This window comes from Sardina pilchardus, chromosome 2 (assembly GCF_963854185.1).
Source record: "Sardina pilchardus chromosome 2, fSarPil1.1, whole genome shotgun sequence".
In the NCBI taxonomy this organism is placed as follows: domain Eukaryota; kingdom Metazoa; phylum Chordata; class Actinopteri; order Clupeiformes; family Clupeidae; genus Sardina; species Sardina pilchardus.
In genome coordinates this window covers 14,212,822-14,237,340 of record NC_084995.1, presented here as the reverse complement: position 1 = coordinate 14,237,340, position 24,519 = coordinate 14,212,822, and the positions used below count along the sequence as shown (strand labels likewise).

The following is a 24,519-nucleotide window of genomic DNA, read 5'->3' as shown; positions in this document are numbered from 1 at the left end:
CTGCAAACCTCAAAGACTTTGACTGTATAAGTCTTCCCTCACCCCTCCAACAAAACCAAGAAATTAATATATTTTAAGCAACTCGATTCCGGGTAGCGCACCTCTTTATCTCATCATGATGACTTAAAAGTGTGCATCTTTGCATTTGCAGTATGACTGAGGGTTTCTTTTTGATTGAACACCATACTGATAGTGGACCCACACACACACACCCATCAGACTATGATTTGTTGGCGCATCACCCATTCTGCCATACACCTAAACTGGAAGACTCTGCCATTTGAAGTTTTCATTGATTCACAGAGTGCCTGCCTCTGCAATTCATCCTGCAAGGCTGCCACACAAAGCAGAGTTTTCCAGAGAGTCTCAAGCCCATGCCAGTCATATTCAGCAATATACCAGAACAGCAGAGCAATTCCTCTTGGCTCTTCGCCTAAACGATCAGAGGTCATGCAATCAGCATGATTATCTAAAACAGATCTGCCACGGACTGCACCGTACACTGATAGGTGTATGCATTAAGAGCATTATAAGAGCTAAATGGGGCGATGCTCAGGTTGTAATAGCAGTTGGAGGAGTCTGGCCATGTTGACTACATCACATTCTGTTGCTTTTGCGATGTCTTAACCTTTGTCATATCCTCTATTCATTACCCATCAACTGGGAGCTTCATGAGCTTTCTGCTGATCGAAATGACTAGACTCTCAACGCTTCAAGGGGTAACTTTAACACAATTCGAATGCTCTGCTAATTCCTCAGTAGCACAAACCACCAACTTCCTCCTGTTAGCTTATGGAGCCACCTGCTGGTGTATCATTGAAAGTTCATCAAATGTCATGATAACTTTATGGAATTATATTGGCGGATAGATTATGTTAGCGGAACTATTTATTTATCACATTGTTGCTGTAATGTGTTTATAACATTCTTTTCAGCCTTTGTTTTGTGTCCAGAAAACTAACACAGAATTACAATTCGTACAAAAAAATAATAATAACAATAAACATGTGATTTATTTGGGGTTGTGGGTGTAGGCCTATTTTACAAATACACTTTGACCTTGATATTGTTATTTTTCAGCTTGATCTAGTCTGAAACTCACTGTGACTGAGAGCACATCTGCATGTGATTGTGTATAGTACAAGCAGGCCTTTCTCAAAGACTATTTCACTATTTACTCAAACCTCATAGTGTCCATCAAGGCTCACGCTCTCCATGACAAATGGACATCATAACCTTGTGACACATCAGCCTCTGCCTCTTCATGTAGTCATGAATCATCGTCATGATGCGAGGCATGAATTGATCTCCTTGTTGTTTTGTGCACACAGCACAAGCCGTTCCCCAGGGACGGCCGCGTATGTTCCCGAGCGCTACCACACATCCTGCCGCCTATGGTGTGCATTGTACATCAATGTCGTCACGTACCCTGGGAGGCCCGCGCTGCGGCGCGGATGCCCACCGTGTTCACTGCCACGCCACGCTGAGCCCGGCAGGATGGCACGCCACCCTCATTATTCCTCGCCACGCTCGTGTTTATCTAGCAACACGGAGCTAAACACTATCCCCCTTGCCCAGGACCCCCCCCCTCCCCCTCCCCCTGCCATTTTATACTCCCTTACCTTTAATTACTCTTGTGTTCATTTAATTAAGAGGCTCGGTCCTGCATGAATATTTAACGTCCATCTCCTGTCCATCAGCACCAAGCCATTGTTTATCCCTGCAGCGCACGCCGCACACCAACGCTCTGCTGTTTTGGTGCAAATGCCATGAAGGCCTTTTTTGTTCTAAATCAATGGTGTGATTCTTGTTTGTCATGTAAAACGGCTGCGTTTAGGGAAATGATTGTTAAAACAGAAGATTCATTTTGTGATTGCACTCCTGTTCCAATGGCACCTGCGCAACACAATGCAGAACATTTATTGTGATTGAAACATTTTGAATGTGGGATGCAGGTTGTGTGGCTTTTCACAGCAGAAGAAGCCTTTTATTGAATCGACCCACGCAGATTCTGCTTTACATAGCTTTGCTAACAAATGTTTATTCATGTGACAAAAGGTGCTGTGTTGATGAAATACTGTTTCATGGATTGTTTGAGACACATATGGTGGTTGAGAAGGTTCCTGAATGCGTCCTCATAGACTCTTCTAGACTCTTCTCCTCATCTAACTTCTAGACAAAGAATTGCAGCTACTGTATTTGCACTGTGTACTGTGTCACTGTACCGATTTCATCAGAATGCCATGTTTATTTAACCATGTACTGAAATGATCCTTCAATATCACTTTTAACCTACATCAGGCTGTCCCAGAATGACTTGTTTGCTTCCACAGAACAATTCAAGGTAATCCTTGTAAACAAAAGCACTGCACTTGCTGCATGTTTTAAGAATGGCTGCCAAAAGCCACTTTCTCACTGTCAGGATTTTTGACATTCCACAAGAGCACTAAAATGTCGAGTTGGCAGAGGTTCATAATCTGGTTGCATTTGAGCTAACTTTATCTCAGACGGAAACAAAGGAATTTAGAAGTCAACAACAACAACCACAAGTGGGAAATCTCCTCATGGGCTTCCTTTTCTCTGTGCAGAACTGCCTACCTTATCATCTTTCCTTACCAGTCATTCTCTTGCAATAAAACCATGCCCCTATTGCCACAACATACCGGCATCAAACAATAGCCTACAGCAGTATCCACAGATGCCCCTTCATAGGAGATGCTTTCTCAATCAAGGACAAGAGCCAAGAGTCATTCCAGATGATACACATTTTCATAGGAACTGGTTTAAATAACTTTGTTAAGCAAATTGAATGTGCTTTGAATGACTTCTCAATGAGTCAGGCACTCCCCTGCCAGGAAGTCCAAGCAGCACTCCAGCATTGGAGTCTGTCTGTTCCTAGTAAAAATACTAACTGTAGGATATAATATTGCTGCTTTAAACTACTCACTGTATTGATCACTCATACTCTGAAATTGAATCACATTATACAATCAACGCTGAAATTTGTATAAGATCATTAACAAAACAATGTTTTGCTGACTCATACCCTGTATACTTTACTTGGTTGATTGGAATATGAAAACTCTGAAAAAGACCTTCATGAAAGAGATTATTTATACAGATATAAAATATCAAAGCCAAAAACGGCATATGTCCTGGTCAAACATGGCTGCACATAATATGCTCTTTACTATACATGTGCAGGAGTTGTAAACAAACAGTGCAAGTACTGTAGCAAATGCTGTATCTGAAACACCATTGCAAATTGTGGCAAAAGATGTATGGCCTACATCCTTAATGCTGTCTGACATTAAATTCAGGGTACCTATTGCAGTGGAAGGCAGTTTGTAAAAAAAGAACATTACAAAAGTTGGAATTGCGATAACCCTAGATTGTGAATCTCTCATATCCCATGTTCTGCATAACAGGCCAACACACATCCTCAATGGCTTTTATATCATTGTAGTTCATGTTGTCCTTCCAAGCATTGATGGTGGCCAGTGATATGTCCCCCTCGTACATCAGGCTGTACAGGTTGGTGGAGGTGCTGTATATGAGCTGGTTTAAGGCTGCTGGGGACACAGGCACCCCCAGAAACGAGTGTATCTTCCCTGCGGTGTCCTCTGGGAAATGCACTATGTCCTCAAACTTCACTCGCATGAAATTGTCTGTGGGCAAGTCGCGGTTGATCCGGACGGTCGCGGTGGTGTGTGCCAGCCACACCTGGGCCAGGAGTTTCACCGGCTCTGCTTCTGGCTGTGCGAGCAATCGTATCACCGCCTGGAACTCAGCGCTGAACTTTGTGCACACCTGGCCACCACCACCACCACCACCATTGCCCTCCAGCCGAGAGAGTGCCGAGAGGTGCTTCTGGACATTTTTACGGCTGTAGAGGCTTGGCGTGCTGCTGTACAGCATCAAGTAAATCCACGCACGTGGGTCTCGTACGACGTAGATCGCCCGGAACGAGGGCCCGATCACCTCCTGAATGAAAGGCACTTTGAGAGACCAGCCTCCGCTGGCCAGGTTCAGCATGGGCCGGGCGTTTCGGTAGGTCGCCGCGTGGCGCCACAGCTCTCTGGTGTACTCCGAGTGCCTCGCGCTGCCTTGCTTTCGGCCTCTCTGCTGTGCCAGTGGCCGCCTGCCAACGCTCTTCCCTTTGTTTTTTTTGATTGGCCGGTTCTCGTTTCCGCGAGGAAGCTGGATGTTCTGCAGGTGTAACCTGACATTGAGCGCCACGGAGTGAAACCAGCCCTGGATCGCTTTGAATTGGCCACTCTGGGCGTCCGACTTGGCCCACTCGCATGCGTCCACTAGCGTGTCGAATGCAAACTCTGTTCTGGGCACCTCCAGATGGGCAGGGGAGACACTGATGTACACAAAGTCAGAGCTGTTGGAGAACAGCTGCTCGAGGATCTCAGACCCGGAACCCGGCAGGGATGTAATGACGGTGGATGGCAGGGTGCTCGCGAACTCAGGGGAGAGAGAAACAGAGTCTCTGAGACCCTCTGTGATCCTGCTGGATTTCGTGCCGCATATGAACCGTGCACAGCCATTAGAAAGAAGCATAAACTCAAAGAGCCAGAAGAGGAGGATGAGAATTAAAGTGTAACGCATGAGCCAGTGTAAGGGTATGTTTAGTGTTCTTTTTCTCCTGACATATGCTACAGCTATAAAGAGCATTATTCCCCCAACTGTAGCGACAAGAAATCCAGTGTGAGAAAAAGAATCTGATTCATTGTCACTGACTGCAGTTTGAATCCCTTGACCAAAATATACAATTTGATGCTTGTTTTCTACTTTAGCGAAGCCACTAAAACCTAAATAATTAAATCTGGCACCGATATCTTGATAGTTTGTTACAACTGACACTGTTGTTTCCGTATCATTCACTTTGAGAGATAATCTGACGCCATGTTTGCTATTGTCAATAAACCTGAGGCTGGAAACTTTAACATAAGGCCCGTGCATCAGATACGCTATCCTGGTGACTGCGTTTGTCATGGGAAAAGTCACATTGATGAACTGAGTCCACCGCTTCTTGAACTCAGCGACTTGCTCAGCCTCTTGTATCCTGGCAACAGGACTCAAACCTTCACTGTCCAGCCAAAATATTTCATAATGTGCATCCCACACATCCATCAGCGCGCCGTTGTACTTCTCAAAGACCCGGTGAGGCACGTACTTCAAATCGATGTCCAGGTTATGGAAGAAGGCGCTGAGGGCCCCCAGAGGCGAACCCTTCTGCTTCTCCACGTGATCCAGGACGAGCAGGGTCTGAGAGTTCAGCAGCACCAGGGCCCGGTACACGCTCTTCAGCCTCATGGCGGAGGAGTAGGCCGAGGCGGCCTCGCCGCTGACGAACAGGGTGTCCCGGTGAGAGGACGCGGCCACCACCTCCCCCGCGGTGCTGCCCACCTCCTTGTCCCCCCAGCAGAGCCACTTCCCACACTCGCCCAGCTGCCCCTCCCACGGCTGGTTGCACTGGCTCGTCGGAGACGGAGAGAAGACGAGGACGTTGTTCAGGTGGCTGTACTTGGGTCCGTACAGTGCCTCGGAGACAAACACCTGCCCGTTGGGAGCAAAGGTGAAGGAGTTCTGGTCTGGGTGCTCGTGGCCCGGGTTGAAATTGGACCAGCCATCCACCCAGGAGTACGGCTTGGCGTGGACGATGTCGTACACAGCCCTGCCGCCCAGCTTCCCAGACTTGAAGGAGACGAACGTGTTTCCCTCTCCGTAGGGCTGCCCGGCCCCGTACGTCACCACTCCCCAGTTCGAGAAGATGTGCATGTTGGCTTCGCCAAAGCCTGGTGGAGGCTGGGGCTCATTCTCACCGTCGTACCAGATGAACTCTGTGTGTAAAGTGGCCCACCTCTGAGCTGCTGACTGCATCATTGGTCCATCCTTGGGCCTGTGTCTCCTGACCTGCTGAGCGAGCCAGTTCCCCGTGCCATTCTGGAGGACAAAAGCGTCCAAAAACACCAGCTGACTCTCAGGGCCGTAGAACCAATTGTAGTTAGAGTCCGCAATGCCTACTGTCCTTTGAAAACCTGGGAGAAGGGTGGCATAGTAGAACCAAAAGTGTGCCCGCAGCCAATGGTTTTGCGTGTTGTCGATATGAAAGTGGCGCCTGGCGAGGAAAACGTACTGTGTGATTGATTTTGCAGTGTAACTGCCATATGCGACGCCCTCGTCTAACGACCCATCCACCACGTGGTTCAGAAGAAACATGGTTTTCTCCATGTAGTTCACCACCACCTGCTTCCACATCATCGTCTCTGGGTCGTTGTGCTCCCCCACAACAAGAGCGCCCGTGAGGATGGCCATGATATTGGTGGTCTGATGGTTCTGGAGGAACTGCTTCCCCCACCCCCTGTGCTTAGACAGCTCGTACAGATCGTGAGTGGCAGCACGAATCTTCTTCAGGTACTGAACCCGCCTCTTTGTGTCCAGGTAGGTGTAGATGAAGTCATACGCCGTGGCGAAACCAGTGAGCGAGTGGGCCATGGGCACCTCGTCGTTGGGCGCGCTGGTCACCATCCAGTCTGGATATTCGGCCATTCTGTCCATATATTTCACCAGGAACTGTGAGGCCGCGGAGTCATCTGGACAGAGCAGGCAGTAGAGTGCGAGTGGGGGCAAGTTGTTCCCGTAAATCTCGTTCCATCTGCTGCCAAATTCCTGGTGGTTTTCAGGTGGCAGGTACATGGCGGGGCTGGACAGCATGGTATCCACAGCTTTGTGAATCACTTTGAAAATATGTTTGTTCGTTGTTCTCGCCTTCTTCTTCAGCGACTTGAGCTCAACCTGGTCGAAGAAGAGACTGGGATGAAGGTTAGTGGACATGAGTTTCCAGGGCTCTGTGGTGGAGTTGCCTGCCAGAGGTTTCACCAGATCCATGTCCTCACTGAAAAGAGGCTGTTTGTCGGAGACATTGAAAATGCCTGAGAAGGCAAGCCCCACTGCCAGGAGACAGAGCAGGATTACAGACCGCCCAATCCATTCTGCTGCCATAATGCAAATTCCAGATGTGTTTTTTTTTTCAGCCCAGTTTATACCCCTCCCCTTTTCAAGAGTCTGTGGCTAATTGTCATCAGAAGTGTCTGTTTTCCAGCACTGTCCTTAAGCCCGAACGGGCATGAGACACGTGTTGATGGAACTTGGTAGTACTAAAATATTTTCAAATGTACTTTTTGCTGTCTCTGATGATTGTCATGTTTTCGTTCTTGAGAGATTGCCTTTCATTTTCACCGTTGTTTCACAGGCAGTAAAAGTATTAGGCTAATGTAACGGTAGAAGTAAATGTGAACATTCCACCATAATAAAACATCAACAAAAGTTTTGCGCCACAAGTGAACAAAAACTTACACTATTGCCTGTTGCTCAATGTATGTTTGAAGGTGGGATGTCTCAGCAAGGATCCATAAGTCCAACATTTAAATCCTTCTCGTCAACTTGTCCTGACCAACGAAAGCCTCCTCCAAAATGTCTCATATTCCAAAACAGTGTAACAGTCCGGCGTGTTCCAGTTGAATTCAAGTAGATAGCGCATTCTTACTGATCCAACAACCACAGGGTCCAAGAGATCATTATGGCTACTGTAGTGCATTTTTCTTTGCCGAAGGATTCTTCTGAAAGAACGGTTGTTTCATCGTCCATTTGTTTAAAGAAGCGTCATCTTCTTTCAAATATTCCATTCCCGAGCGAGCAGCACAGAGCAGGACTAGTGACAAAGTTTGATTTGCGTGATACTCATAATGAAAACCTTTCCCCACTATCGGTTCATGCCCAAGCTCAAGCCTCATCCAAAGATGGATCTTAACCCCGCCTTCCTAGTCACCTTAAGTTAACTGTAGTCTAGACTCCAGATCAGAACATTAACGATGTAATTTTCATTTATCGATGGAATTGCTGTTCTCTACGTTTGTCTTGTAACTGCATTTCACTGGCAAATAAATAGCCACTACTTACCAGACAGAAATTTAACCACAGCTCTGAGAAGTAAGAACAGATGGACTTCACTTAGGATGTGTAGTGTAGTGTAGGCCTATAAATAATGCATGATTTCATAGAAAATATTGTTTAAATCCACGATCCATCTGGTGATTAATGTGACTGGAAAAGTCTGTTGAGATGAAATCATAGTTGGAAGCTGGGATGGGCAAATGTATTTTAAAATATAATGTAAAATACCCTAATTTTAAGTGGATCAGAAATAAAACTACAAAATTGCCACACCATGTATCAAAATAAAATACTGTATTTTTTTATTTTCAAAATACTAAAAAAAAAACCTTCTCTAAAAGGAGTGTGAAATCACTTTGCAAACTTTCCATAACTGTGTATGTACTGTAGTCTGCAAACAGTAAACAGTTCAACTATAACCTGCCTGTTACATCTCATTGCTGAAATCAGAGATACTCAAAAAGTCAGAACTGGTACAAACCAACCACTAATAATATGACTTCAAACTCATGGTATATTGACATATGGAGAATGAAGCCTCTGCCATAATTAGGGCATAGAATGCTTGATATTGCTTTAGGTGATACAACTAGGCCTATGCGACTTTTTGAGCAGGACAACCACATAACTGGTTTCATGTGTTGTGATTGGAGAAGTGTGCCTATAGGCCTACTGATGAATCAGGTTCTCAAGAAAAATAAGTTGCCCAATATCAAAGGGAGTGTGCCAGACAGCAATACTCAGGAACGTTGCAACACTGCCCAGATGCCTTGTTTGTCATCGGCTTTGGAGGACACATACACATCAAGTTGTTCCAAAGTTCAAAAACACAGGCACACTTAGGCTGTATGTGTGGGTGAGCAAGTAACCATGTGGTTGAGTGAGTGGGTTGGTGTGAAAGAGGTAGTGTTTTGTGTGTGAGCAACCTTGTTACTCATCTTGCACTGGTTCATCTTCCTGAATCAAGCCTGGGCAAATTATTAATCACCAAAAATATTTGGCAGTATTTTCAAATTACAGAAATACACACCTTTAATGTATTTTGATACAAAATACAACCATTATGTTACAGTATATGTTTGTGTGATGTGTGATGTCTGATATGTTATATGTATGAGACTGTGATGTGAACATCAAATGCTGTCTTTTTATGGAATGTATGACGTGTGAAGAAGAATATCCTTTATAGGACAATAAAGACTCTATCTCTATCTCATTTTCTTTTTTCTTCAACCCCCGAAAATAGACATCATAAATATTTTAGTTGTCAGATTTAAACATTATAGTTGAAAGATGTTAAGAAAATAAAATCCGGAGACCTATGAAACAATGACAAAAATACACCTCATGAGTAAACATTCATTCATGCATTCATAAGGACTACATGTGAAAATATCTATGATGTAGCCTATTATTCTGTTGAATTTTGAAGAAGTGCTGGAGGTTTTTCCCTAGCATCCATAAGGGCAACCTCTCCTCTGTGCAACATGAGGGCAATTGCCATCTAATCTTTCAGTTCAGCTCTACAGTATACTTTGGTCTTTCATTAGACTGTGCTCCTCTGCCAAACACACACACATATAACCTAACAGACCTCACAAGCCTAATCATTACCAACTGCCCTGGCAATGACATGTCGTTGCGCAACGCTTCCTTTCTGTGGAGTAACAGACAAATGCACGAGTGCAAGACCAACTGCAGTATGCACAAGGGTTAGGTTTATCTAAAAAAAAAACCCAATGCTGAGCCATAATGTTTTTCATGCGATCAATGGTGACATGGACCATTCCGATTAACGTTCAATGGGCAATCGTTTCACATCTCTGTTCTTCATCTCAGCCTCTGCAATCATAGCTTCTTCGAAGAGAATTTCAACGTAATTAAGAACAGACCCAAGCAAAAGACAAGGACATAAAAAGTCTTCAAAAACATATTCACTATGATCACTTTTATCTTTTATTTCAGAGTGTTTGTGAATGTATGTCAAAGTACTGTATATGTCCATATTTCAAATATGTCTTGCATTATACAAGTATTTATCAAATACATCTGCTGAGAGAAGACGATACCAATTCCAAGATATTTTTCCCCCATAAAACTTAGAAATGAACAAAAGAAATTGAGATCCAAAATATTTTTCATTGACATAAAACAACCACATTGTTTAAGAATAAGTAGATTTTTCGAGTACACATGGTTGTGTTTGGTCATTTCATCCCGACATTATTCTCCAATGACAATGTGCTAATCCTCCTTCTTAGAACCCGAGTTCTTTCTCTTGTTCTCTTTCCCTGCGATGGCCTTCCTCCCTTTCTGCTGCGGCTCCTCCTCCTCCTCCTCCTCATCACCGTTGACGCGCTTTACAGTGCATGTGGCATATATGATCATGCCAACGATCCCCACGGGGATGCTGATAATCACACACGTCCAGACCGGAGCGGCATCATACATGGTCTGTGGACATGGAGAAGCAAACAGTGCAGAGATTTCAAGTCATTCACAGCTTGAGTAACTACATCAGCCTGTCAAGAGTCAGAGCAAAAACGGAGGGCAATGCAGTTGGGCTTTTACCCGCCACTCCAATCAAATTCAAAACTCTTACTTTCAGGGTCGTCTTTGCATCCGTCACGGCTCTTTTGATGCGTTGCACAGCTCCATTTCCTCCAAGTTGCTGAACACAGAAGAGTCAAAATCATTGTCAATGAACAACAGAGGGTTAACATCGCACATCAGGTTTGCATGAGTCAAGGCACATAGCCAGTTCTCTCATCATATACATCAGGAGTCAATACTGTATGTCTCTACACTGGGTACATGTCAGAAGACATTTCTGTTTATTTCTCTAATTTCATTCCCCTTCATGGCATAAGTGTCCATTTACAACAGCAGGAAGTGGAGGTACCAGCTGCACTGTATCTCTTCATTACTCAACAGATGTCTCTCCATAACGATCAGCAGAGTTCATTCCAAAACGATGTGGTAACAGCACTGCGACAGCTATGTGGTCAGCACACAGCATTAAAGCACACAGACAGCAGGCAGCTGGCAGGACCATCTCACGTACCTTAACCTTGCCATCCAGGATACCATCTAAGAATGAAAGCAGATCATCTATGGTCTTCACTGGCACCTTGGGCGTATAGTATCCATCATTGGACAGGTTCAGCACTATGATGCAGGGTGCCTTCACTTCACTGAAGAGAAGACATATGAAATCAAGTCAATCTTGACAGCATTAACAGCAGCCAATCTGGCAGCTGAACCCATTTATTGATATGAATCCTAATAATAATCCTAAAAGGCATATCCTCACATGAAATACTGTATAATGTTATTTGTGTATTGGCCATTTCTTTCCTCCAATAATATATAAATATAGTAAAAACTTGTTTAAAAGCCTAGTCTCAATTAGACGCAGATCCCTTTTACCAGCTTGGTGTGGCTACAGGTTTGGACAAATAAAGGCAGATCTCAATTAGAAGCCTGGTCTGGTTTTTATGGACCGTTTTTGGTCGTAGAAAATCTCTTAAAGCCCACCAGATCGCCCGCTTGAGTTAGTTCTAATCTGCTTAGATCACGCACTCAAAAGTCAGAGTTTTCCCACTGATGAAAGGCATGCTATGTTAGCCAGAGTTCCTAAATGATTAAAATTTTGTCAATATGGGCATGCTATATACATTGTCAGATCAGTTAGATTCTGCCCAATTCTATCATTCGGTTTATTTAACAGAAACCATGAGCACCAAAGTAGGCTACGGTCAAATTCATTCAGATTTACGAGCATGGTAAAGATAGCAACAGACAGTGGTGACACTGTACCTTTGGTATACCATGAAGTGAGAAGATGTGTCCATTCCGCAATTATTTACACCAAAGATTCTATGAGCTTTGATTTTGCCTATTTGATGGTACTATATTTCCCATCTTTGCTGAGTTTAAGTTTTGTGTGAGAGGAATTACAGGCCTGGCCCATACACCTGTCTCAAATATAAGCAGGTTGAGTTTAGCGATTGAAGAGAGAAATATTGAGTTTTATAAATTGAGTTTTCATTGTGTATAGTATTTGTTATATACAGTACATATTTTTAAAAATGTCTAAAGTCCACTCTAGTGAAATCTAAATATCTGAACTCTCGCTTACCCCAGAACTAGGCCATTCAGGTAGCTGTTTTCCTCCATGTGACCAAACTGGTAGTCACTGGTAAAGAAGAAACACACTTTTAGCATTCAATGACATTAACAAATATAACAGTACAAATAGCACAGATTACAGTATGTATTTATAGTAATACAGTACTATAGCATTACAGTATTATAGTATTCATAGCATTTATGTCAAAATGCCAGTGCTGTTGACACATGCTATTATTATAATCTTCCTTTAAACAGACTGCCAGGGATCTTTCTATTATTTCTCATTACAGCAAAAATAGTCCAATCCTCACACTGAAACTGAAATGGTATGTATAGGCCTAACTGAGAAATAAATCCCCTCTCACCTGCTGAAATGATCTTTATATTCCGTTGCAGCAGTTTCAATCAGGGCCTTGAGGCTGAATTAAATGAAAGATTTCCCAACATTTTAGAATCGTGTGTCATCTACTGTAGCATTGAACAAACATAAATTAATCTTAAAATCTTCCTTTTTGACTAACCGAATGCTTTCTTCAGATGGGTGCTTCTCATCTTCAACAGCTATCACCACAAGTTTTCCTGTTAATAGTCAAGCAAAAGAGAACTGTGATAGTGGCACACAGTAATCACTGTGGCATCATGACCTATCAACTTGTGGGAAAACATATATTATTAGATACATTTTTACTTATTTTTTTACATATTTTATCTGCATGTTCTTCTGTAGGTGGAATGAATGTTTATAAAATGGCTGTAATTTACCTGTATCTCCCATTGCATACAATGTGTAAGAGTCCAGCTTGATGTAAGTAGGAAAACGCTCCCGGTTCACCCACGTGGTAAGGTCACCATGCTGTACTTCTGCAGCCATCATGTTAGATAATAGAGGGAAAAGGGAAACACGAGTCTTGTATTATACTTCAGTTACTTCAATTAAATTCATGGTCATCTCATGCCCCTATATAAACTAAGCAGAGCTTTGTTTACTGTAGATGGGGCATGAAATGAGGTTATGTTGGGTAACGATAGGCTACACAGTTTCTTTTTTTTTTTTATATATATATACAGTATATGGTCAGTCTCAAGCTTGAGCACAGCAATGCTGTTCAGTATAATGCTACCTACATGATAACTCAACATTAATTACTCAATCAATGTTACGTTCATTCCAGTAATGCTGAGGGATTAAGATGAGAGCTTTTATACTTAATTAATATCGCACACATACTTACATACCGTGACACTTTACCACAGACATAGACACTCACATTACACTTAAGATCATATACAATCATTCATGTCTCAGCCCTGCTTGTGCCTAAATCACCATGGCATGTACACCTAAAGGAGACCTAAAAGAAGATTATCTTAAATACTGTATCTTTAACATGGCATCTGGACTACACAAAAAGAAATCAATCTAGAAATAATTTGGTGTGGGTGTGTAGGTTTATCTCTATGTAAAATGTGAGCAGTCTAAACATCAATATTCAACATATCTTGCATCGAAGTCATACGTATCTGACTGATACATCTTATATAAACAAGCTCCAAAGTGTCCAAATATCAAATGCTTCCCAAGGGTTCAAAGAGAATATTTGTGGATATATTTCAAGTGTCTGTGTTTCCAGAGCCATATAAGGATTCATTATTCATGAGCTCCACATATTGGTTTTGGTATAGCTATGTTTACTTGGAGAACCACCAAAGGCCAGTTTGGCCTTTTGTTTAAGCACTGCCTCTCTGTTTTGTTATTACTACGCCATAAGACATAGCATCTTGGCTAGAGAAGAAAGGCACATCCATTAATGAGGCATTCTGTCTTTGAGGAACACCATCCAGAAAATTGGGCCACAGTCTAGCAACAACCAGAAGGGTTCTGTTTAGACTGGCTGCTCCAGCCTATTGGACATACTCTGCGTCCATCTCCTGGGGGGGGGATCTGTGCTATATAGTAACGGGTGAAAGGGGGAACAGGGGATCTGAGGTGATTGCAGGGACGCCAAGCTACAGTAGTCTCCGGTCTATGGGACAGCAGCCACAGCAAGGCTACTGCTGGGCATCCATCCATGTGAGCGAAGAGCATACTGTGATCAGTCTCTTTTAAAAGGGCTCTAACGATCAGACAGCTATATCCGGTTATCCTCGCACTGTCAAATATGAATATATCATGTTATATTATTACAAATGATCATAATCATTATTCATGATGAAACAAATATGTAGTCGTTACTGTAATAATGACACGTCAATATGAGAAAGATGAAGAGAGAGCTTAACCATCTCATATTGATAAACCATTCTGTTTTCCTCCTATTGTATCAAGGGACACTGAGTTCTTTCATTTCTCTGATAAAATATCAACCACATAACAATGTAAAATAAGACATACCATTATATGTGAAGAATGTTCCATCTTTGAACACAACAACTGATGGAACTTCTGGAAGTGTCACGGCCTGATGATCACATGTGATGGGTAAATTACAGAGTTAGCACCAGTATGTTTGTATAGTATGTATACTGTATGTACACGTACAATGACTGTGTGGTGATGCTAGACTCACCTTAGGTAAAACAGTCTCTAAGGCTGAATAAAAGGACAGGTACACAATGAGCTGGGAGGCCATTTTCACATACTTTTCCTGACGAAATGAAAATTCCATTTTAGTAACACCTTCAGATACATCAAGTAACATCTCTACTGCACTCCACTGTCTGGTCAGGGCATTACACTGCACTCTCTCTCTCTTCCCATGAGGTACAGAACACATACCACACCCTCTCAATAATGACCACAACATGGCAGGAACAAATGGGTTACGTTATGGAAACGTCTGCTAAATAATCATTTGAGCTGTGTTTTCTTTGGACCTTGAGAGGTGATGCTCCTCCGATGTACACAAAGAGAATATCATTGCGGCTCATGACATGCTGAAACATCTGCTGATTTGGAATGGCCCGGACAACAGGTCTAGTTGTTTAAGAAGAAGAAAAAAAAACATTCACTCATGAAATAAGTCATTATTCATTAATATATTATGAATTAATTACACTGGATTTGCTCTCTTGAGCATAGTAAAATACAAACATTAAGTTACTGAGCAATACGGTATCTGAATATCTCATACAGAGTGTATTATGGTATAATGTAGATGGCATGTTTGAGGGTACATACCCTGATACTCTGATGGCAAATTCAACTATATCAACCTTCCGTCTGGGGCCATTGTAATTGAAGATCTTTTCGCCCTTAAACCTATTATTGGGGAATTAAGAAAAGATTAGACTATATTCAGTGCAGTAACAATGATCTATCTACTCCTAAAATACACAGAAGACTCAAGGCAGTTCCTACAATGTAAAAGAGATTGATGTAAACACTCACAGTTTAATTGTGGGATATCCACGGACTCCAAATTCAGATCCAACACCTATTTTTTATTGTAAGAGATTTTACAGTTAATGTTGACCTTGTGGAATACAATACACTATGGAGCAAGCTGCTCAGATAAATGAATCAGTAAATATTCATTTAAATGTACACTGTTTGGGACAATATGATGAATGAATCAGTACATATTCATTTATCACTGTTTGGGACAACAGATATAAAACACCCATAACTCAGTCTCATAATAAAACAAATATTCCGTTTTTACTGAAATGACACATCAATATGAATGTGAATGAATCCCACGTGCACAATAAATAAAACAGGGCTTGGGTTGCCGTGGGCCACTAAATAGACAGGCCAGACAGTGGGAATTGTCTCTTTCAAGTAAATACCACAAAGTGTTTCCTGAGGGGGGGTACTACAACGGATAACTATGCCGACCATCTGGTTAGCATTTAACCAGCCTAGATTTAAAATGCACAGCTTAAACTATCCATGTGCTTTACAACATAGGATAATCCTATTAGATGATTGTGAGTCCAACCAGCATAAAGCTACATGCTGCCAAACCTGTTTGGCAAAATCGTAATTGTGTACCAAGTAAACCTCATCAGTGACTAGACTGAAAGGACACAAGACTCCAGTCTGAGATCCACTTTACAAGGCCTACAACAATGAAAGTTTGGTGTTGACTGACCCACTCATGAACATCTTATAGGCTACCCAGCATGAAACAAGGTTAGGCGGAAGCAGGACACCTACTTTTGTGTTTGGTGCAGTCAATCATGCCCACGTTCACATCAGAACCCATGCTCTTCAGTTCATCCCCTACTTCATACCATACTGGGGCAAACGTCTTACAGAATGCACACCAAGGAGCGTAGAACTGCAGGGGGAGATACAATGTAAACGCTCATCAATCCAATTTAGGATACAGCAATATTAGTGAATGACAATGTGTGGGTATCAACCTTACCTTCACCAGCCACAATTCATTTGTTCTTATGTCCTTAAACCTGAAAAAAAATACAAAGAAAGTGCTAAACACTTAAATAAGTGGCCTATTTATTAACTTAGGTTATCGTTTATATTAAGGTCAACAGAAAGTTTAACATTTGATTGTAACATACGTATCATCAAGCTCATCCACGTAAGCTGACACCGACGCTATGGCTATGAAAATCACTGCAAAACAAATCACACACAAAACAAATTAGAGTAGCCTAGGCTAGTAGGCCTAGCCTGTCAATCTGACAACGATTATTCGAGAAGGCATGTGTCCTCATGCTTAGCTCGAAGTATGTGGACAAGTCTGACACTCAGGCAAAGTCTAACAATAGAAAAAAAACACATTTCTATTGTTTTTCTACAAACACAATTCATTCGTTTGAAGTAAATTATTCAGGCTTACCTGCACAGGTGAACCGTAGTCTAGCCATTCTCGCTATAATTGCCTACCCTACGATGAGATAATTTCTGTAACCGCTATGTGGAAACAAGGCCATCAATAGACTCCCAAGAATGTGACGTCGACATACCGCTTAGGCCTACCTGAGCAGGGATTTAGGAATCTGCCTAAGCCACCACCGAAGGCTAGAGTGTCGACCAACGATTGAATGGATAGTCTCAATTCTATTCAATATACAATGGGCCAATGTTAATAGGCTATCTTGAAAATAAAAATTACAGGACAGGTTATTGAATTAGGCCTAAAGATATCAGTCGAGTCTGTGATATAGCCTAGGTGAATCTATAGGAATGACAGTTTTAGCACAGGACTATTGGACAGCATCCATAAGTATATGCAACAGGCAAGATTAAAGAAATCATTACAGGTTTATGCATGTTAAACTGCGCGCAACGCAGAGAGGTACACGGTCTCTGAACACAGAGGGTTAAGATGTAGTGTACCCAATATACCACAAGATGGCGATGTATAATTGCCGTGCTAAATCACTGTTTTCAATTGAGTGGGATCGGCTCGGTCCGAGCCACTATGTTGGTTTCTCATTGAGCCATGGTTTTGTACAGAGTTGTCTTGAGCGCCGACAGAAAGTTGATCGTGAAGAGGAATTCCTGCAATCTGTAAAACGTGTCTGAAATTACAATCACGGATGAGCCTTTAAGTGCCGATTGCTTTTTACTGGAGCGAGTTACTTGACCTAACTAAAAAGCCCACAAAAGTCTAATTTCGTCTCAGGTATGATTGGTCCCAGAGCTGTATTTTGAAAAATCTAATTCGTCAACATACAAATCTATCAGTATCAAGTTTTACATGCTCCGTCGTTATTGGGCATAATAGACATGGCGGCTCGCATCTACTTGCATCTGTCTGGCTTACACTGCTGTCAATCATCATGCATTCCCTCCCGATGATACTGCAAGTGGCGTCCGAGCGAGGAGAGGCATTTGTTATTATGGCATTGGCGTAGTAGGGAGTTCGTGCCACACATGAAGTACAGTAATACTTTCAGACTGGAAATACACAGGGTTATATTTTTTTTAAGCCGTTAACGTATGCGGAATACTGGAAGCACTCATTTGGAGTTTCGTATTATTATTCTTTTACGCGAAATGTGTGTGTGCGCTAACAGGCTAGTGCGTTGTTTGTTTTCGGTCATCTGGGTAACGCTGTTTAACATTTTAACTACGAAGTTCAGCTAGCAAGTTCATTTTCTTTTCTCGCTTGCCAACAAACTCTTTGGGCAATGCTATAATGTATAGTAGTTTGCCATCGCTGAAGTGAAACCTGTCACATATTGGAAACTTTTGAAGTAGCTAGCTAGCGAGAAGCTTGTAATGGTAAGAATCAACGTCTGCAAGTTGGGCTAGCTTTCTAACTTCGCGAAGATCTTCATGTAAGTTATCGTGTATATCGTGGACTTACAGTAATGGATTGCACATTACATTTTTGACTTCATTGTGACTTGCAATGGGACTTAACGAGGCCTATCGACCCTTTAAACGGATTCACTTAGGTAAAGACATACTACCAGGTAAGACAATCACTCACTCGAACTTTAGGTAGCTAATGTTAGCGTAGGCTATGAGCTAACTTAACATCGTCACTTTATGTTACTATTCAGTGTTGTGTGTTGCCGAGTGAAATTAAAGCTGGACATGACAGTTAAGTAAATTGCCAATATGTTTATCTAGTTTGCAACAGCCACTTGTTGATGTAACAGTTATTGAGACCCATCTAGACAACAGAGTTATGAACTCCGAGCCATCAAATGTTCAGGCTGTTTGTTTTGATAACCTGTGCACTACAGCACGCACAAGCGATATTCTTCGTCCAGACCTGTTCATAAAACGCAGTTGTGCAATTAATTCAGATTATGTCATTAATGTAAGCTAACAGCAACAATACACGTTCCTGCATCTGACAGCTAACGAGCGCTATTGTCATTACGTCACCTTCAAAGGCTGAAATTCTATTTACACCGCAACTTCAACAAGCAAGCTGCATTGTGATGTGCTTTAACACGATTAATTACACACTTACAAACAATAAAAGTGCGTTCGTATGTTCAGAAGGCTTTCAACATGCTTATTTTCCCTTCAGTTGAATAGAAAGCCTAACTTTCATAATCATTATTGAAAGGGTATAGCTCAGTGTTCTAACGTTGGCTATTTATGGAACTCTTGGGCAATTCCATAACCTGCTCCAACCAAAGTCCAAGCATGCTATTCAAAATCTCCCGTGTACCTGAGACAGGCCCTGAGGAAAAGCTCACTCTCGAAGAGCAGCTCAGCCCAGTCATTATTTCAAATCTGTGGAATGTGAGGTATGCTGTTTTTTCACATCCCTGTGTGGTGTAAAACAGATTGCAAGGTCTGATTGTAAGCTAAGCGACTTAACATACCTTAGTATTTTTAACTATAAAATACCTAAGTAGGCTAATGCCATAACTGCCCTATTGGTCTCCTCACTCCTAAGGTGTGGAGAAGGAGTAACAGAAGGATGGCCCCATAAGCCAGGCATAGTAATATCCTCACACCTGTTTTGTGACCGTCTGAGTCGGACCATTGTTTCCAACTCATTCATTGTCACCCACGCTGGTGTTCTTTGAGATGAAAGTTTGGGTTTAGTTAGTGTAGCCAGTCTTTTATGTAGAACAATGTAATTAAAAGATGCAACATCAAGCTACCTGCCGCACTTACAGTAGATGGCCTGTCAATATGCCTTTGGAAGCCAAGATGAAGGCAGCCAACTTTTACATGCATTTAAAACATCACTGTAAAAACCCTTAATGAAACTGATCTAATATTAGCTCTGCTCTCAGTGTTATATGCAGAATAAGAGGTATAGGGGGGCAGGGCCTTTCCCTATTTATTTGGAATGAGGATGTGTTTCTGTGGTTAGTGAAACATTCCAAGCCTAGTACAAATTGAGCGTTACACACCTTGGCGTTTTTATGATTGGAACATATGTGGTTTAACAAGTCATTGGCATGTAAATGCTCAATCCCACAGTTTAGTCTGCGATTTCTAATGATGTTTTCACAAGCATGATAAACATCCATGTCTTGAGAAGTCGTTAGTGACAAAGGTTACACACATAGCTCTAACAAGTATACATATGATGCTGATGCATGCTGAATTATGCGCTATTTTCCCTCTCTGGGTTTACACTTGTACTTTAACACTGTCCCCATGTGTGTCATCATCTTTGGAAAACCCCCTAACTGTCAACTGCCCCCAGTAAAGATTCACAATTCAGAAAGCAATCAAGTCCCAGCCTATATATTTGAGTGTCATGACAGGCGAAAATCTCTCATGGACCCCTCACATAGAATTTATCTGCAAAAAGATATGACGGTGTGCTGCTTTTTCCTTAGATTGAGATCAATAATTTCTTTGTTTTTAACATCAACTATTCAGATTATCATGTATCTATTGTAGCATAGTGTGGCTGAGTATCTTATCAGTTAAAGATGAAACAAAACTATAGCTTTCAAATTTGTTAAAAGATTATCGGACTACCTGTAGCATACTCCTTTCTGGAAGCTCACCTAGCCAGAAACTTCTCCTCTTCCACAAAGAAAATGAGCTTCTGCCTTCTAACAGATGCTTTAGAATTCCTTCTTTTTATCGCAACAGATTTAAAAACTCTTTTATACATCAATCTATCCTATTGTTAAACCAACTAAATTAAAGCCCAGTGAGATATGTAGGGATACACGTCTTCATGACCTTGTTTTTGTGTACATGTTCATGTCATTCTCTTCTGTGATACATTCTTCTCTTCTGTGATGCTTTGTCTTGTGTGTTTGTCATTTGTGGTAATGTTTCATGGATGTCCTTGTCCAGTGGTGCTCTACTTCTTACATGTCTTGTATATCTATGTTGTCTTGTTGTTTTTCTTAAATGCACTGCCCAGGGGCGCAAAAAGAATTAGTGCTGCCACTAACGACTAATTTTCTAACGATTAATCTTTCAACTAATTTTTCGATTAGTCGACTAATCTAAACGACTATTTTTTTAAAAAAATAGTACATTTTATTCCATTCCATTTTGTCCATTTTATTTTTAACTCAACTGAAGGGCCAAAACATGACATATAGCCATAGATATAGATATGCTCATATCAATATCAGCCTACTTTTGTAGAGTTAATAACAGAATTAATAACATTACAGCCGTTAGAGACGGGAGACCAAAAATAAATAGGGGGTCAAAAGCAAAACGATTAGTCGACTAAAAAAATTGGCGTCGACTAATTTTCATAATCGATTAGTTCGATTATGTCGATTAATCGCGGCAGCACTAAAAAGAATTTCAGCTTGTGACTTACAATAAAGTTGTATCGTATCACATCGTCATGTGGGGGGATGGCCTACTCCATCCTTCTGAGACTGCTGGATGTTTGCTGAGACTGAATTATCTTGCCTCGGGGTTCTGAGGAGCTACATCCATCCTGATTGGAGTCCCCTCACTTTCTCTCCATCTTTCTCTCTCTCTCTGTCCTCTATACATCATCTTTCCCTCTCTGTCTGGCTATCACCCTAATCTAAAGTGCTTCCTCCATCTTGTTGCGTGTAAAAGAGCAGGGAGACAGACCAGTTCCTGATGCATTATAAACAGTGAACGACTGCTGAGATGTCAGCCAGCTGGGGATGGAGAGCACAGGGAGACAGCCAAGTCTGGGAAGTCGGTGTTAGACATCCGCAAACTCAATTTTGTCGGCCTTTCTCTTTTTTTTCCTTCAGGCTCTGAACCAGATCAATCCGATGCTTCATGCATACTGAATAATGGGGAAATAGTTTTCTTTCTTTCTTTCGGTCTTTCTTTTTGTTTCTCTTCCTTTCATTCTTTCATTTTTCAGTTATTCTCTTTCTCACATGGATTCTTGGCCCCTTTTTTCTTCCTGTATTTCCCAGAAAGAGAGGGGAGGCATGACGACATTAAGCACCAAAAGTGCCTCCCTCATGTTGTGCGCTTTCCTGACGGGGCTCAGCACACAGAAATAGTCGTGGACATTCTTGGCAGCGCCGGCTTTGTGATTTCAAAGCACAAGAAAAATGGGGGAAAGAAGCTTTGGTGGAGGAGGGAAAAAGTCCTTTTATGGATGTCACTGGTGGTCTGGCTACGCCAGCTTTTCTGTTCAGACCGAGAGCAGTGAGTCAGAGTCTTTATGTCACTGTAGCGTTGTTGAAAACGTAATATCAAACAGTCTGTGGTTGTTGACAGCTTGCCAAACTGTTAAAACACTTTTTCATGGGAAAGCCTTTGCTATAAAAACTGAATTAAAGTGGTCACCCGTTCTCAAACTGCTCGTTTGAACGTTGGAATGGAAATGGATATATATGGCTCTCTTGAAGTCTTTGTTAGCAGTGCTTTTAAGAAATACCTGAGGAGAGAAGTCAGGAGGTTCAGACAACACTAATGCTACTTTGCACTCATTCAAACCGACCCCTTGCCCCTCAATAGGACAGGACACTTGTTTGATCCACTGTCTAAATCTGTGTGTGTAAACTCTTTAATTAAAGACTCTCAGGCATGGCATGTTTTTGTAAAATACATTCACACTAACATGTGGTCCACAAACATACCGTATATGAACGTTTCTGATATGGATGAGAGACATATTTGGCCATAAAAAATAATCGATGATGAAGTTGGATTTGAATGATTTGGGGAGTTGAAAATATAAGACTGGTAGCGTATGCTCTTGTTTCAGCCCATCCAGACTACTAGTACAGCTGTTATAATTCACCAGAGGCCTGTAATGTCAGGGCAGATCTACTGTGCTGCACTCTTGCAGCTGTATATGCCGATGATAAATTGGTCAGAAGAGGAAGGGAAATGCCTGGTGTTGTGTAAGCTGGAGAATGAAATGGCGACTCAAGTGAAATTTCTCCTTTAGACCCCTCCACCTTTTCTTCCTCTGTCATCGGAGCATGGTTCGTCACACAGTGTCATGTCTAGCACGGCTCTCACAGCACGGCAGCTGACGCCGAATGCATTTAGCATGACGTTCAGTAGGTGTTTACTGTTTGGTGACTATTGGTTGTATTGCTTTGTAATATCAAATACCAACTCCTTAGATTGTGTGAAGATGGCTTGTTTTTTGTAAACGAATAAATGAATGAAATCAGCCTGACCGATGGCCTACATCGTCAGCCAACAGAGTCAGAAGACCCCACGACAACACTTGCTCTGGCTATTTATTATCCTGTAGAGATGTGACCGCATTGCTGACACCTGAAGACTCGTGTCCATGAGCTACCTCAGGCGTGGGGAGACTTGGTAACACTCTTTTAACGCACACCTGTTTGGTTCCCTTAGGCTTGCCTTACACCACCGCCGCCTCCTGCCTGTCAAAGATGTGAAAGGTCCGCCGCGGAGTCCTGCACCACCAACGTCACCTGCTGCATCAGTAGACATGGATCGGAACAAGCGTAACTCCATAGCCAGCTTCCCCACGCGGGCCGACCGCCCGGAGGAGCGGGACGTGGGGGTGGGGGTGGGGATGGGGGGCGTGGAGACGGGCCAGCTGGACCGCGTGTGCCCGTCGTCCTACCGCGCCCTCATCAGTGCCTTCTCACGCCTGACCCGCCTGGATGACTTCATCTGCGAATGGATCGGCTCCGGCTTCTTCTCGGAAGTCTACAAGGTAATCCGAGGGCAGTGGCACCCTGCCCTGCTTCACAGAAGTTTTTTGGGTTAAGTGTTGAGTTTACACTCGGAGGTATTTATAGGATGGGGAATGTTTAGTGGAGATGAGATCTTCCCTCTCACATCAAATAGCTATTAACACCCATATTTAGGCTGCATAACACTGTGCAGGTGTGGAATTAAACGTCTTATGTCGGCCCAGTGTAAACTATTAATTTAGTGCCTTTAATCATAGTGCTATCACATCGTTTAAGCCCCATTCAAACATAGAAGGGACTAGCGATGTGAGATCATGGAATGTTATTGTCATAAGTAATTACAAGCTAAATAACCATTGGTTACGCAAAATGTCGCACAACATCGTTAAAATAGTTTCAACCGTTTAGATGACAAGAGGAGGGCAGCGGGTGCATTGGCCGACAATGTGAGCGAATGTAGCGCTGCTTTACTTTTTAATCCACGTCTTTAGATCTGGCATCTGAAAAAGGGCCACAAGGAGATCTCATGAAGCCTCGTGTGTGTCTGACGCCCTTCATGTTTACTGAAACCCCATAGGCCTGTTTAAGTGCGCTGAGTCTGTATTTATATGCACCCTTTGAAGAGGCATAAATAGCTCGTAGAGCGGGGTAGAGAGGGCCTGGCTTTCCCAGCTGCCTGTTTGGGCTCAGTAGCGTTGTGCGATGCTAGCCTGCTATTTAGTGAGTCACCCCCCCCTCCTTAAAAAAAACAATAACAAAAACACAACACTCACTATTAATCAAGCTGGTGACATTTTTTCAGAGTGTATTATGTCAAAACAAGGTCAGTGAGATGCGGTAATGCCACAGCCCGTAATTGATTCACCAGAATTGTGTTGTGTGAAAATAGAAAGCAATGCAGAGGCCACCAGATGCATATCAGAA

The 24,519-nt window shown here is 42.4% G+C and overlaps 3 protein-coding genes across 4 annotated transcripts in view; 1 reads left to right on the top strand and 2 right to left on the bottom strand.

Annotated features, from left to right (window-relative positions):
- Positions 1-1,651: 1,651 nt before the first annotated feature.
- On the bottom strand, positions 1,652-7,810 carry dsela (dermatan sulfate epimerase like a). Its single transcript, XM_062519834.1, has one exon. The coding sequence runs from the start codon at positions 7,012-7,014 to the stop codon at positions 3,388-3,390; it is 3,627 nt and encodes a 1,208-aa protein (XP_062375818.1). The 5' UTR covers positions 7,015-7,810; the 3' UTR covers positions 1,652-3,387.
- Positions 7,811-9,972: 2,162 nt separating this feature from the next.
- tmx3a (thioredoxin related transmembrane protein 3a) lies at positions 9,973-17,603 on the bottom strand. The gene is made up of 16 exons (XM_062554322.1): positions 16,908-17,603; positions 16,627-16,681; positions 16,473-16,512; positions 16,259-16,382; positions 15,488-15,533; positions 15,278-15,358; positions 14,974-15,073; positions 14,667-14,744; positions 14,492-14,558; positions 12,862-12,960; positions 12,621-12,678; positions 12,465-12,518; positions 12,107-12,163; positions 11,030-11,159; positions 10,568-10,636; positions 9,973-10,419 (listed from the first exon to the last, which is right to left on the bottom strand). The coding sequence occupies exons 1-16, from the start codon at positions 16,933-16,935 to the stop codon at positions 10,210-10,212; spliced, it is 1,296 nt and encodes a 431-aa protein (XP_062410306.1). The 5' UTR covers positions 16,936-17,603; the 3' UTR covers positions 9,973-10,209.
- Positions 17,604-17,895: 292 nt separating this feature from the next.
- The window catches only part of tesk2 (testis associated actin remodelling kinase 2), a 31,734-nt gene continuing 25,110 nt past the window's right edge, over positions 17,896-24,519 (top strand). Inside the window, exons 1-2 of one of the 2 annotated variants that reach the window (XM_062519800.1) lie at positions 17,896-18,474; positions 23,288-23,615. In XM_062519800.1, the coding sequence (XP_062375784.1) occupies positions 23,385-23,615 (231 nt within the window). In that variant the 5' untranslated portion in view covers positions 17,896-18,474; positions 23,288-23,384. Of the gene's footprint in view, positions 18,493-23,287; positions 23,616-24,519 lie in introns of both variants that reach the window. The other variant, XM_062519793.1, reaches the window with a different exon arrangement.